Below are 14,045 nucleotides of genomic sequence, written 5' to 3' on the forward strand. Positions count from 1 at the left end.
TCTTTTCTCTTCTTATAAAGACACTGGTTGATTTGGGGCCCGCCCTAATCCTAGATGACACATCTTGAGAGCCTTAACTTAATTATATCTGCAAAGACCCTTTAACCAAATAAGGTCACCTTCACAAGCTGAGGGGGTCAGAACTGTTCAACCAGGACTACAGCCTTCCTGTCCCCTCCTATTTGGTTTTGTGCATTGCATTCCCTGTGCCACAGTCATCCTGCCTGACAGAGAGCCTGGGGGCTGGTCCCAAGTGTCCCAACTTCCTTGGGTCTGCAACGTGAAGGGATTGGCTCAAGCCACCCTGGCAAGTCAGTAGGAAATGTCACCCCAAGCTCCAGCCATGGGGCCAGAGATATCTGTGACCCTGTGTCCTGGGAAGCAGGCCTCCCTCCCAGCACCCTGCCCTGCCTTCAGATAAGTCCTTAATGATGGTTGTGATGACAGTACCAGTAATCACAATAATAACTGCATTTGCTGAGAGGCCTCTGTCCCGGGAGCATTAAATGTCCATAACCGTATGGGAAGTAAAGAAAACTCACCTCCATTCGGTACCCCCAACATGACAGCACCACACCACACCCTGCACAGCATGCCCTCCCATGTCCTCACAACTGCCCTTGGAGCAAGAACATACCACCCCCCATTTTACTGATGAGTAGACTGAGGCTGAGAGAGGGTGGTTGCACAGCAAAGAACTGGAATGTAAGCCCTGCTCAGAGTGACCCGAGAACCCAAACTCTTTCTGTGTCTTTGAGACTTCCCAGCAGACCTTTGTCTCTATTCAGTGGCTTAGACTTGTCTTCTGTCTTTTTTTCATTTTAGCCTCTCTGTCCCCTGGTCAGGTTGAGTCAGCCATTGCTACTACCTGCCTTGCTTGGCCAGTGAAGAAGCAAGGGCAGAGGAGCCAGGGATACGTGCAAGACGGCCATGAGTAGAGCCCAGCTCTCCAGACCCTGAGTCCAGCTCTGTGTTCCTGAGAAACATAGAGTGTTTCTAAGATGCCTTAGAAAATAGATTCAAGCCCTCAGTTTATAGAGGAGGAAGTTAAGGGATCCCAGCCACACCTTTTCTTTTATTTTTTGTTTTTTTACTTTTGTTTGTTTTGTTTTGTTTTGTTTTTTAACATCTTTATTGGAGTAAAATTGCTTTACAATGTTGTGTTAGTTTCTGCCGTATAACAAAGTGAATCAGCCATATGCATGCATATATCCCCATATCCACTCCCTCTTGCGTCTCCCTCCCACCCTCCCTATCCCACCCCTCTAGGTGGTCACAAAGCAGTGAGCTGATCTCCCTGTGCTATGCAGCTGCTTCCCACTAGCTATCTGTTTTACATTTGGTAGTGTATATATGTCAATGCTACTCTCTTACTTTGTCCCAGCTTACCCTTCTCCCTCCCCGTGTCCTCAAGTGCATTCTTTACATCTGCATCTTTATTCCTGTCCTGCCCCTAGGGTCATCAGAACCTTTTTTTTTTTTTTTTAGATTCCATATATATGTGTTAGCATACAGTATTTGTTTTTCTCTTTCTTACTTACTTCACTCTGTATGACAGACTGTAGGTCCATCCACCTCACTACAAATAGTTCAATTTCGTTATTTTTTATGGCTGAGTAATATTCCATTGCATATATGTGCCACATCTTCTTTATCCACTCATCTGTCGATGGACACTTAGGTTGCTTCCATGTCCTTGCTATTGTAAATAGTGTTGCAATGAACATTGTGGTACATGTGTCTTTTTGAATTATGGTTTTCTCAGGGTATATGCCCAGTAGTGGGATAGCTGGGTCATATGGTAGTTTTATTTTTAGTTTTTTAAGGAACCTCCGTACTGTTCTCCATAGTGGCTGTATCAATTTACATTCCTACCAACAGTGCAAGAGGGTTCCCTTTTCTCCACACCCTCTCCAGCATTTATTGTTTGTAGATTTTTTGATGATGGCCATTCTGACCGGTGTGAGGTGATACCTCATTGTGATTTTGATTTGCATTTCTCTAATGATTAGTGATGTTGAGCATCCTTTAACTCTTAGAGGAAAACATAGGCAAAACACTCTATGACATAAATCACAGCAAGATCCTTTTTGACCCACCTCCTAGAGAAATGGAAATAAAAACAAAAATAAACAAATGGGACTTAATGAAACTTAAAAGCTTTTGCACAGGAATGGAAACCATAAACGAGATGAAAAGACAACCCTCAGAATGGGAGAAAATATTTGCAAACAAAGCAACTGATAAAGGATTAATCTGCAAAATATACAAGCAGCTTATGCAGCTCAACATCAAAAAAACAAACAGCCCAGTCCAGAAATGGGCAGAAGACCTAAATAGACATTTCTCCAAAGAAGATATACAGATGGCCAGCCACACCTTTTCATCAGCATGGAGCTGGCCAAGACCCCAGGCCTCAACCTCTTCTTTGACTTGTAAATCCAAGCCTTCAAGCTCCAGGCAACGTCCTGTACCAACCTCTCTTCCTTATCTGGTACCCAAAGTCAGACCTCCAAACCCTATTCAAATCCTGAGCTCTGCTTTGAAAGCCAGAATTCTAATCCCATTTTGAAGAGTCTCTTCTAGTTCCTGAGCTGTCTCTGAGCTGCTATGAGGTCACCCTCCTCCTTCCTGCCCACCCCCCTACCCCGCCCCGGGAGGTGAGAGCCATCTCTCAGCACCTTTGCCCATCGTCAGTCATACCAACAAGAGCTGGGGCTGGGAGGGGTCTTCCTCTGACGGGGGCATTGCCCAGACTCCGTGGAATCACAGCCTCAGCTTTTCGAGATGATGCAGCCAACTGGACTTCAGGGCTCCCAGCTCTGGCAGAGACCATGTCTACTCCACATCTCTTCTGAGAAAGCAAATGAGTAGTGAGAGAGATGAGAAACACTAATTAGTGGAATGATCTGCCCCCTGCGTGTCTGCCTGCGGACGTGGGTCTCAGGGCTCTGGAAATCTCTCTTCAGATTCCTGCGAACCAGGGCCCCAAGGGGCTTTTGTCCAGCACACCTTTGCCTTCTGTGGTTTTATATTTTCAAGTTCACTGGTAAAATTCTTGGGCCTTCAACCTCATGCCACTAATCGTACTGCCTGGAAAAGCATTCTTTTGGAGATTTCATGAAATGTGCTTCTTAAGACATTGAGATTCGGGTGACATTTATCATCCCCCAGACACAGCCGGCCACTCCCACTTCCTTGGCCTCATTTAGTTTCACCCCAGTGGGGCAGGGTGGGCTTTGATAACTCAGTTCAGACAGATGCTGAGACAGAAGCTCAGAAAGGCAGCAAGAACCAAAGTGGGAATTGGAATTCAGGCTTTTCCCCACCGTCTTGTATCTGCCTCAGATTCATAGCACGTCGGAGCAAAAGGGGTCCAATTTCCAATAGAAGACCAACTTGGGACGCCCAGAGAAAACCCCGAATTCCCAGGCCCGTAACCATATCCCTTGCGTTCTCTATCACAGACCTGTTCCCAGGGAGGATGCATCATTGGTGCGTCCCGGGAAGGCAGAGAGCCTGGGTTTGAGTCCTGAGGCGTGAGGAAGGTCTAAAATCTTTCTGTGCTTCTCTTCCTTTATCTGTCAAGTGAGGGTAATAAAACTAGTTACTGTACTGGGTTGCATAGTATCCGCCCCCAAATTCACCTGATGTAGCTGCTAGCAGGGGGCATCAAGGATTGATAACAGCCCCCAGAAATTAGAAGAGGCAAAGAAAGATCCTCCCTGAGAGCCTGCAGAGGGGACGTGGCCCTGGCAACACCTTAATTTGGAGCTTCTGGCTCCAGAACTGTGAGACAGTAAATTTCTGTTGTTTTGAGCCCCCAGTTTGTGGTACTTTGTTATGGCAGCCCGAGGAAATGAATACAATTCCCCATCAGGATGTTGGGAATACAGTACATGCTCACTCTGCTACTTTTTTCCAGCCACACCATACTCCTTGCCGGGTGTCCTAAGGCTCCATGTCCTCCTTTATATCTTTCCTTTCCCCTAAAAGCCTCTTCTTTTGCCTTTGCCATCTTTCCATCCTTTCATGCCCACCCTCTGGCATTAGTGCCTCGAGAGAGCCTTCTCTGACAGCAGGTCCCCCCTCCCAGCGCTGCCCCTTGTGAGTAAGGGCGTCACTCAAAAATCAGACTGTTGTGGGTTTGAATCACTGTCCTGACACCGAGGGGCTTGTTGAACTCTGGGCAAGTTAACTAGTGCACACGGGGCTGCAGCTTCCTCGCGCTCAAGGGAAGATGGAGCCTTTATTCGCAAGGTTCTTGTGAGGGTTACGTGAGATTATCAAGGAGACAGTTTGCTCAGCCTCCCAAAGTAGAGTGCTCAGTACAGGAGCTGCCACCATTGCTGCCACCACTTCTCCTTTGCTCCCCCAGGGCTCATGTGCCTTAGTTTGGGTCTCCCCAAGGGCCCTGGAGAGGAAGAAGGCACAGGTAGTGAGTTGGGAAGTGAGTCAGGGAAGGAAAGGCAGGAGGCTGCTGGTAAGGGTGTGCCGTCAAGCCAGTTAGCCCTGTGGGCAAACTCTCAAACTCTGGGAGCCGTGGGATGGACAAGGGGCCTGGGGTGTAGATGCCCCAGCTGCCTGCATGGGCCGAGTGTTGCTTCTGTGGACCTTAACTCTTTGGCATCGCCAGTCTGCTACAGCAACGCGGGCTCTGCTGGCAGACAGCATCGTCGGGCAAAGAGAAGCGGGGCTGGCGATGGAGGTGTGAGCGGAAGTGGGGAGGGCGGGGGCCACGGGAGGCACAGAAACGTGTATCTCAGCGTCGTAGATATTGGTGCATCTGTGTGTTTTCCCCCCGGGCTATGAGCTCCTTGAGTGCAGGGCTGCCTCTTCCCCCTGCTGTTTCTGCAGCTGCTTTTTCAGCACTTACTTAGTGTAAATACCTGATCAACAGGTGAATCTGGTCCAGCTCTTCCATTTTGCAAATATTGGAGAGGCTGTGGCATAGCCAGCGCTGCTCCACTAGCAAGATTTCAGAACCAAGACTTGAACCCAGGAGTGGGGATGCCGTGAGGGGCTGCCTTTTTGTTCCTTTGAAACGTTGGCCTGAACGTTCTCCCTTTTGGCTGTCACTCAGGTCTGCATCGTGCAGAAGCGAGACACTAAGAAAATGTACGCAATGAAGTACATGAACAAGCAGAAGTGCATCGAGAGGGATGAAGTCCGGAACGTCTTCCGGGAGCTCCAGATCATGCAGGGGCTGGAGCATCCTTTCTTGGTCAATCTGTGGTGAGTGATTCCATCCAGGGCTCCGGTGAAGTCCTCATTATGGGGGCCAAATGCAAATACGGCTCTGCTGGAAGGAAGCTTCTGTACTGTAGAGAGAAAGAAATGAAGTTTTCTGGGTTCAAATATTCTTTTGAATATTTCGTTGGGTACGCTTTCTGATGACTATTCGGTAGAGTACATTTTCCGATGAAATCATTAAGCGTATGCTTAATTTTCATTCGGTCCTCTTACCTGCTGAATCAGAGTTGAAATCGGTTTACAAGGGAAGGTTTTTGTATGTTTGAGAACACATGTAGAATGTTATAAGAGGCTGCCAAATGGAGTCTTCTAAGGGGAATTTAACGTTTTAGAAAATTACGCCCACAGTGTTCATGGCAAGAAGGACTTGCCATGAACATCAGGAGGTGATGTTTTACTCCACTTAGGATGGCTGCCCAGTGTGGACATGCTAAATTCCAAGTTTTGAATCTGGCCGACGAGGCCCACTAGGAGCCATGTTCTGGAACTTTCTCTCCCTCCCACCCCTGACTATCATCTCTGCTTTAATTTGTGTCCTAGATTTGCCACTTTGCTGGTTGTTTCGTGCCTCTGTGTCTTTGCATGTGAAGTCTCCTCTTCCTGAGACTTCCACCTTCCTGTCTCCCCAGCTTCCTCTGACCAACTGCTGTGCATTCCTTTGGTTCAGCTTTTCAGGTACTTAGGCGAGGAGCCTTCGCTGCCCCACAGGCTGGGTGAACACTCCTCATGGCTCCGCCTTGACCTGTGCTTGACCCAACATAACCTGCATCACCTTGAACCCAAATTATTGTTTATTTATCTGTCCTTACTAAGAAATCACTTGCTCCTTGAAAACAAAGGCTGTTTCCTGGTTCTTTGTTTCTGGGAGTCTAATACAGCCTCAGACATGTTGGGGGCACTTAATAAATAAATGTTTCCTGAGCTGGATTTTGTTGAAGGGGAGAGGACAGGCTATTCTAGGAAGCAAAATCTGACAGTTTCATTCTGCATCTCAGTTGACAGATTTTTGATCTTAAAAGCATCTTTTCTGATGGGGAAGTCTAGCCTAGCCTGAATCCCTAATATCACCAGTTGTTTCTCTTGCCCTTCATAGATAGAAGCACTCTGAACATTGGGTGATAGGACAAGGAGGGACATCAGTTGTCCTGTTTGAGAAAATCCAGGTCTGCCTGGCAGATGCCTCAGACTTGGGCATTTCTGTGGGCAAAAGCCATACTGTGTGTCATACACTAGAATCTGGGTAACAAGTGTGCGTTTGTCATGTCTCCAGCCACCCAAACACTTCAGTTATTTGGGGGAAATAAACCTCTTCATGTTTTGATTGCTGTACGAGGAAATTTATTTTTTATTGCGGTAACATTTGGTTTATGACATTATATAAATTTCATGTGTACAGCATTATATTTCTACTTCCGTATACCCTACAGTGTGCTCATCACCAAAAATTAAGTTTCCATTCATCACCATACAGTTGATTCCCTTTACCCATTTCACTCCCCTTCCCCCAGCCCATCCCTTTCCCTCTGGTAACCGCTACTCTATTCTCAGTATGTATGTACGTGTTTGTTTTGTTTTGGTTTGGTTTTTTTTTTAAAGGGATTTTTCAATTTTACTCATTTTTTTTTTAAATTAATTAATTTATTTTTGGCTGTGTTGGGTCCTTGCCTCCGTGTGAGGGCCCCCTCCAGCCGCGGCAAGTGGGGGCCACTCTTCATCGCGGTGCGCGGGCCTCTCACTATCGCGGCCTCTCTTGCTGCGGAGCACAGGCTCCAGACGCGCAGGCTCAGCAGCTGTGGCTCACTGGCCCAGCCGCCCCGCGGCATGTGGGATCCTCCCAGACCACGGCTCGAACCCGTGTCCCCCGCACTAGCAGGCAGACTCTCAACCACTGCGCCACCAGGGAAGCCCCACGTGTTTGTTTTTGATTGATCTGCTTTGTTCCTTTATTTTTTGTTTGTTTGCTTTTTATATTCCGCATATGAGTAAAGTCATACAATATTTGTCTTTCTCCATCTGACGTATTTACCTTAGCATAACAACCGTCAAATTCTATTCATGTTGTTTCAAATGGCAAGATTTCATCTATATTTTTATGGCAGAGTAGTAATCAGTTGTATATATATACCACATCTTCTTTATCCATTTGTCCGTTGATGGGCACTTAGGTGTTTACCGTATCTTCACTATTATACATAGCACTGCAAGGAACGTGGGAGTGCAAATATCTTTTCAAATTAATGTTTTTGTATTCTTTGGATAAATACCCAGAATTGGGACAGCTGGATCATATGTTACTTATATTCTTAATTTTTTGAGGAATCTCCGTACTATTTTCCACCGTGGCTGCATCATTTCTAATCGGAAAAGCAACATTTGTTCATTGCAAAATACAGAAAATGACATACATAAGAAGGCAACAATTATCCAGAATCCTACCACCACCAGATTACATTTCGGTGTGTAATTCTTTTTATACTTCTTTTCTCATATCAATATGACTGTAAATGTCATTGATATAAAACCATGCATAACAATGTTGGATTTTGCTTTTTCAAATTAATTGTCTAGTAGGAGCATTATCTCCTTACTACAAACTTTCTGTAAATCATTTTTAATGGCTACATAACCTTCCACTGTGGAGAAGTTCAATAAGACATCTAACGTCTAACCTGTCGTATAGGTTATTTAGGGCTTTTTCTAATTATCTTGCCAATGTAAATAATGCAGAGGTGAAGATCTCTGAGCTTGAACTGTTTCAGGGGAGACTCCTTAGACCGGGTAAGGGCATGGGATGTACATCTGGACTGTGATGTGTGTTGAAGGAGGGAGGTTGTGTTGGCATCCTCCCTTTTTAGGACCGTTTTTCGATGCTGCGTTCATGGTCTCCAAGATGCCAACAGATTAATGACAGACTCCCTTTAATTCCATGTAAGTGCTGGGTCAATGGGAAAGCTCCCTGTGCACGTTGGCCTCTTAGGGCATTGTATTCCCATCATAAGCAAGAAAGGATAGAACCTGCTGCTTGATTTTGGAGTCTCCAACTCTTTGGCCTCAAGTTTTCACCGGCTAATGGTGAAAATAATACCTTGTTTACTGCTAGCACTGTTTTGAGAGTTAACTGATAGGAAAAGATATGACAGTATATCTTCTGTAAATGAAAATATTGTTTACTGTAAGAGGTTATGTATATATGCGTGTGTGTGTGCATGTGTATACCTACATATGATAATAGATGGATGATAGATAGATAGAGAGAGATAGAGAGAGAGATAGATAATGCTCCTTCCAGCTATAAGTGAAAAGGAGAGGGTCCTTAATTCACTGGGCAGTACTGAGTACTTTATATACTGTGTGGCTCAAGGGGCAGAAACTTAAACTTGCTTCAGCACCAAAGGGAATTTCTTGGGTTTAATACCTAAAAAGTCTAGAATTCCAGCTGACTTCAGTCTGTATCTCCTGCTTTCCCCTGTGCTGGCTGTGTTTCAGAGCCACGACTCATGCTGACTGATGGTTTTCCTACTTCTACTAGCTGAACAGCCACAGCAGAGGCTGAGGGTCACGGGCGTGATTGACCTGGTCATGTGCCCATTCCTAAAGCAGTGGAGAAGGGGCCAGGAGGTTGGTCCCACCTGAGTCTTAGGAATCTGCAGAGGGAGGTTGGGAGCTGTTTCCAGAAAACAGTAGTGACTGTGCCCACCACGTGATTGGCACCTGCCACCCAGACATTATATCCTTGTGCTGGAGTCTTCATAACAGCCCTGCGGGACAAGGGGTTTGGGCCCCATTTCTCAAAGAAGTAAAGCAGGGCTCAAAGCAGTTCATGATCTTACCTGAATCAACGGAATTGCGATTCAAACTCAAGGCCGTCCAGTGTGCCCCGAGGTTTCCAGTTCTTGTAGGGAAATACGACTAACGTTTATTAGGTACTTGATAAGTGTCTTCTTTAACTGCTATTAATCCTCCTAACGGCCTCTTTAGTTTCCTACTATCATCCTATTATTATTGTCCCCATTTTACAGATGGGGTAACTGAGTCACGCCACTAATAAATGGAGGAGATGGGACTTGAACCCAGGCTGTCTGGCATCATGGCCCACATTCACAACCCTTCTACCATGGCTGCTGTGAGAAGGCCCTGACCCTACCCTGCTTAGCCCACCACACCCCCTTCCTCCCTGCATGGAGCCCCTCCTGCTGGGCTTCTGTTTGGCTGCCTCCCTTACCCTGCTAGGAGGGAGCGTGGTGTGGAATTGCTTGTCAGGTTCATAAGGACACCACTGCTTTAAATTAATTATACGTCAGCTTTTCATCTCATTACACGGAGGGTGAATTATCGCAGCCTTGGAAAGCCTGACTACGCCCCTTGTCATTCTTCTCTTTTGCTGACATGCTCTATAACTGCCAAAGGCAAAGGCCGGGCACTGATTAGTTTTCACGACAATTTGCCCTCTAAAGAATGAATGATGGGTGCTCCCAAGCCTGTGACGATCCAGGTGGAGTTGTCAAGTGCAATATTTTCACCTGTTCTGAAGCAAAGCTGTTTTGCTCTCTGGGGCTTAAGACAACTGGGGCAAAGGAAAAAGGCAATGAAAAATCACACCCCAGAGAAGAGGGCTGTACACTAGCGGGAGCCCTGGAGAGGTGGGGAGTGGGAGAGGAGGGGAGGGGAGAGATGGGGAGGGGAGAGATGGCGGGGAGAGTTTCAACACTCGGGCTCTGAGGTCCGACGTCCCAGGTTCTAATGACAGCTCTGCCTCTTGTAGGCAAAGCGGCTACTCTGGAATTGTGTTGCCTCCCCACCCCCTCCCCGCCCCACAGTATGACTAACCCCCAATATGACTATATCTGGAGACAGGATCTTTAGGTGGCTATTAAGGTTATACGCGGTCATTAGGGTGGAACCCTAATCCGAAAGGATGGTGGCCTTGTAAGAAGATGGAGAGAGAGCGAGTCTCTGCCATGTGAGGACATAGCAAGAAGGGGGCTGTCTGCAAACCAGGAGGAGAACCCTCACTGGAACACGACCATGCCCAGACCCTGATCTTGGACTTCCAGTCTCCAGAACTGTGTGAGAATACACTAACTTCCGCTGCTTCAGCCTCCCAGGCAGTGGTATTTTGTTATGGCAACCTGAGCAGACTAATACAGAGGCCTTGAGAGTGATTTGATTCTCCCCCCTGTGTCTCAGTTTCCTTATTTGGAAAATGGAAATGAAAAGATGACCACATCTTAGAGTTGCTGTAAGGACCAAATGGGGTAATACGTAACAAGCATCCACATGGTCCCAGGCATGAGGTGACCGCTGGATCAGGGACCTCCACTGCTGTTGATACGATTAGCACCCGTCTTTCAGGTTAGTCTGGGGCTGGCTGGACCAGTTCTCTCCTTCTCTTCCAGCGGGGAATATGAGGACATGCTGACTGTTGGAAGATGAGTCGAGATTTCGGTACTAGATTTTTATCCTGATTACATTGTAGTAGGTAGGTAGTTCATTGTGTTTTCAGACTGTATTTTCAAAATCCAATTCTGCTTACCAGATTGACTATATTTACTATACTGTTAAAATGTTCTATTTATAACTAGGCAGTGCCTCCCCTGCCCTGTTTGCTGCTGAATTAACTGTGAGGACAGATACCTGGCAGGATAGGATGAGAACAGATACCTGCAATCAGTTTAAACTGTTCTCATAGCAAGTGTTTCTGGAACCTTCTCTGAGTAGCGGAAGGCTGAGTCAAAACATAGGTCTCTATGAGCCACTCTCAGGCAAGAAAGAATCACTTAAATTAGTGGCTAGTTTTTCTTAAGCATTGAGACCTTTGATTAGAGTAAAACTATGTAAGGTGTTTAAAGGTGGAGCTGATCTGTCTGAAGCAAGGGGGCAGGAAAGGAGGTTGGGGGGAGGACAGAGACAGAAGGTCCCTCAGGGACCTCTGATGAAGGATAGAAGCCCTTTACAAATAATCACCAGTCACTGAGCAGCTTCATTTCCATAAAACTAATTATCTTTGGCCTTGAGTATTGCTGCAACCTCCCAACCAGCATTTCAACACTCAGCCATCACCAGTTTTCCCCACGCAGGGTGTCTTGGTCAGCTCAGGTCGCTGTAACAGACTACCATAGACTGGGGGCCTTAAAAGACATTTATTTCTCACAGTTCTGCAGGCTGAGAAGTCTGAGATCAGGGTACCAGCATGGTCAAGTTCTGATGAAGACCCTTTTCCTGGTGTAGAGACGGCTGTCTTCCTGCTGTGCCTTCACCTGGGGGAGAGAGAGAGAGCTCTCTCTTGCCTCTTCTAGTGTAAGGGCACTAATCCCATCATGAGGGTTCCACCCTCATGACCTAATTACCCCCGAAAGCTCTATCTCCATCACATTGGAGACTAGAGTTTCAACATATGAATTGGGGGAGGGGACATAAGCACAGTCTATAGCACAGGGCAAGTCTTATCAAAGTGCAAATCCGAGCCCACTCTCTGATTAGAATTCTGCAATGGCTCCCCAAAGCCCACAGAATAAATGTCTCTCCATGCCCTGGCCTCTGACATTATGTCAGTCTCTCCTCCTGACACCCACCCCTGCTACCATCTTGGTGCGTTTTTGTCCCAGCCATACTAACTGATTAGGGGCACCTGTAATTCATCTTGCTGTCATCAGCCCTCCGGGCCTTTGCACATGCTGTTCCTTCTGCCTGGAACACCGTCTCCCCTTTGTTCTCTTTGAGAACTTCTGCCCCCACAAGTATTCATTCATTAAATAGATATTTATTGGACTCTTACTGGGTACCAGGCACTGTCTTAATTTTTAAGGATCCAGAGAAGAAAATCCTTATGGCTACTGCCTTTTAAAGTCTATAAGCCAGGCACCACTTCCTCTATCGAGCTGCCTCAGGATTGCCACCCAGGCCTCAACTGGCAGTGCTTTCTTCTGCACTCGGTTGCAGTACAAAGCAGCTCAATCACATTTATCTATCTGTACATCTGTTTCTTCCATTAGCAGTGAGCCACTTGGGGAATGGGACCATGCTTTATTCACCTCTGTATTCCCAGCATCCAGTGTTCAATAAATTAATTCATTCAGTGTTTGTTAAGGACCTACAACATGCCAAACCCTGTGTTGGCATCAGTGATAGAACAATGAGCGAGACAGTCACTCTCCTTCTTTACAGAGCTTACAGATGAGAGAGGACAGACCTTAAAGCAACAGCTGACCCTGCTCCCCTGCTCTCTTCCTTCCATCTTGAGTAGTCACTGTCCTTTGGGGTCCTGGGTAACTTAAAAAATATAGAGATTACCAATGTCCACCATGTCCTGGAGGTCATAGATGGGAAATGCTCATGGGTTTTTTCCCAGTTCCAATTAGTATCATCTTCTTTAGTCTCCATCACCATGGTAACTCCCTTAATAAAAGGGCACAAGAGGTGGTGCTGACTCATCCAGGGTCCTTTTCTCATCCTTTTCTATTCCAAGATTTGTTAACATCACTGGTAACTTCAGTTTGTGCTTTCAAGATGGCAGATTTCTTAGGTGTGTTATTCTTAAGGGGGTGAGTGTGGATTACAAGATGTCCCAGCTGCATTCTGACATCCAGGGCGTCAGCACTGAACTGTGGAAAGGGATGGATGAGGAGCCAGAGGTCATGCTGTGTAACTCCAGGGCTCGAGGAAGGTGGAGTTGGGCCCTGGTGTATCAGACAATTCCTGTGGGTGAAGGGGGTGGATCCAGCAATCAATCAGGAAGGGCATGGAGTTTGCCCAAGGTCAGAAGGAAAGCCAGGACTCACTTGGACCCACTGGTGGTCTTTGGGGCCCTCTGATTCCCCACCTTCTGCCCCCCCCCATGGCACCTTCTTGTGCCCATTTCTCTGACTGCTCCTCATGCTTCCCACATGTTTTCCTGTAATTAAGACTCTCCTTGGTCCTTGGGGAATCATTAAAGTCTTCCCACACTTCATCAATGCCTAAAATATTGGTAACACTATCCTTCATGGATCACCTATGGTACATGGCTCTTTTCCTATTTTATCCTGGTTAATCTTCAGAATCATCTTACAAGGTGGATGTTCTTATCCCCAGCGTACAGTTGGGGAAGCAGAGGACTGGTGGGTTAAATAACTTGCGTAAGCTTACGTAGCTGACGAGAGGCAGCGCTGGAATTAGAGGCAACAATGTACCAGGAAAGGCTTAACAGCTGTCCAAGAGGACAAAAAGCAAGTCCTGATTTGTAGAGTCAGCTGATTTCCATGGTGTAAATACTCCCATCATGGCCTGCTCTAGACTTAATGTATGTGTCTTCCCAAAATTTGTATGCTGAATCCCTAGCCCCTCAATGGCATGGTATCTGGAGGTGGGGGCCTTTGGGAGATGATTAGGTCATGAGGGTGGAGCCTTCATTAATGGGATTACTGCCCCTACAAGAGGCCCCAGAGAGCTCCCTCACTCCTTCCCCTTCTGCCATGTGAGGACACAGCAAGAAGACAACCATCTATGAGCCAGAAGGCTGATGCTCACCAGACACCAAATCTGTCCGCACCTTGATCTTGGACTTCCAGCCTCCAGAATTGTGAGAAAGGAATTTCTGTTGTTTATAAGCCACCCAGTCTATAGTATTCTATTCTAGCAGCACAAACAGACCAAGACATGGTTGATTTCAAACTAACAGCATGTTGACCAGCTTATAAAATTTCTGAAAATTCAGCAATTCTCATGAGCCAGTATGAGCCAGCTCCAGCACCACCCTGATAGACCCAGATCTAACACCAAAGCTTTTGCTCTTCCTAAACCAACTTCTGGGAGCC

The 14,045-nt window shown here is 46.6% G+C and overlaps 1 protein-coding gene across 2 annotated transcripts in view; it reads left to right on the forward strand.

The window, feature by feature from the left end:
* STK32B (serine/threonine kinase 32B) overlaps positions 1 to 14,045 on the forward strand; it is a 344,720-nt gene that overhangs the window by 112,652 nt on the left and 218,023 nt on the right. For both annotated transcript variants that reach the window (XM_068543234.1, XM_068543236.1), the window contains exon 3: positions 5,084 to 5,235. In XM_068543234.1, the coding sequence (XP_068399335.1) occupies positions 5,084 to 5,235 (152 nt within the window). The remainder of the gene's footprint in view (positions 1 to 5,083; positions 5,236 to 14,045) is intronic.

The sequence above is a fragment of the Eschrichtius robustus genome, chromosome 4 (assembly GCF_028021215.1).
Source record: "Eschrichtius robustus isolate mEscRob2 chromosome 4, mEscRob2.pri, whole genome shotgun sequence".
NCBI classification, from domain to species: domain Eukaryota; kingdom Metazoa; phylum Chordata; class Mammalia; order Artiodactyla; family Eschrichtiidae; genus Eschrichtius; species Eschrichtius robustus.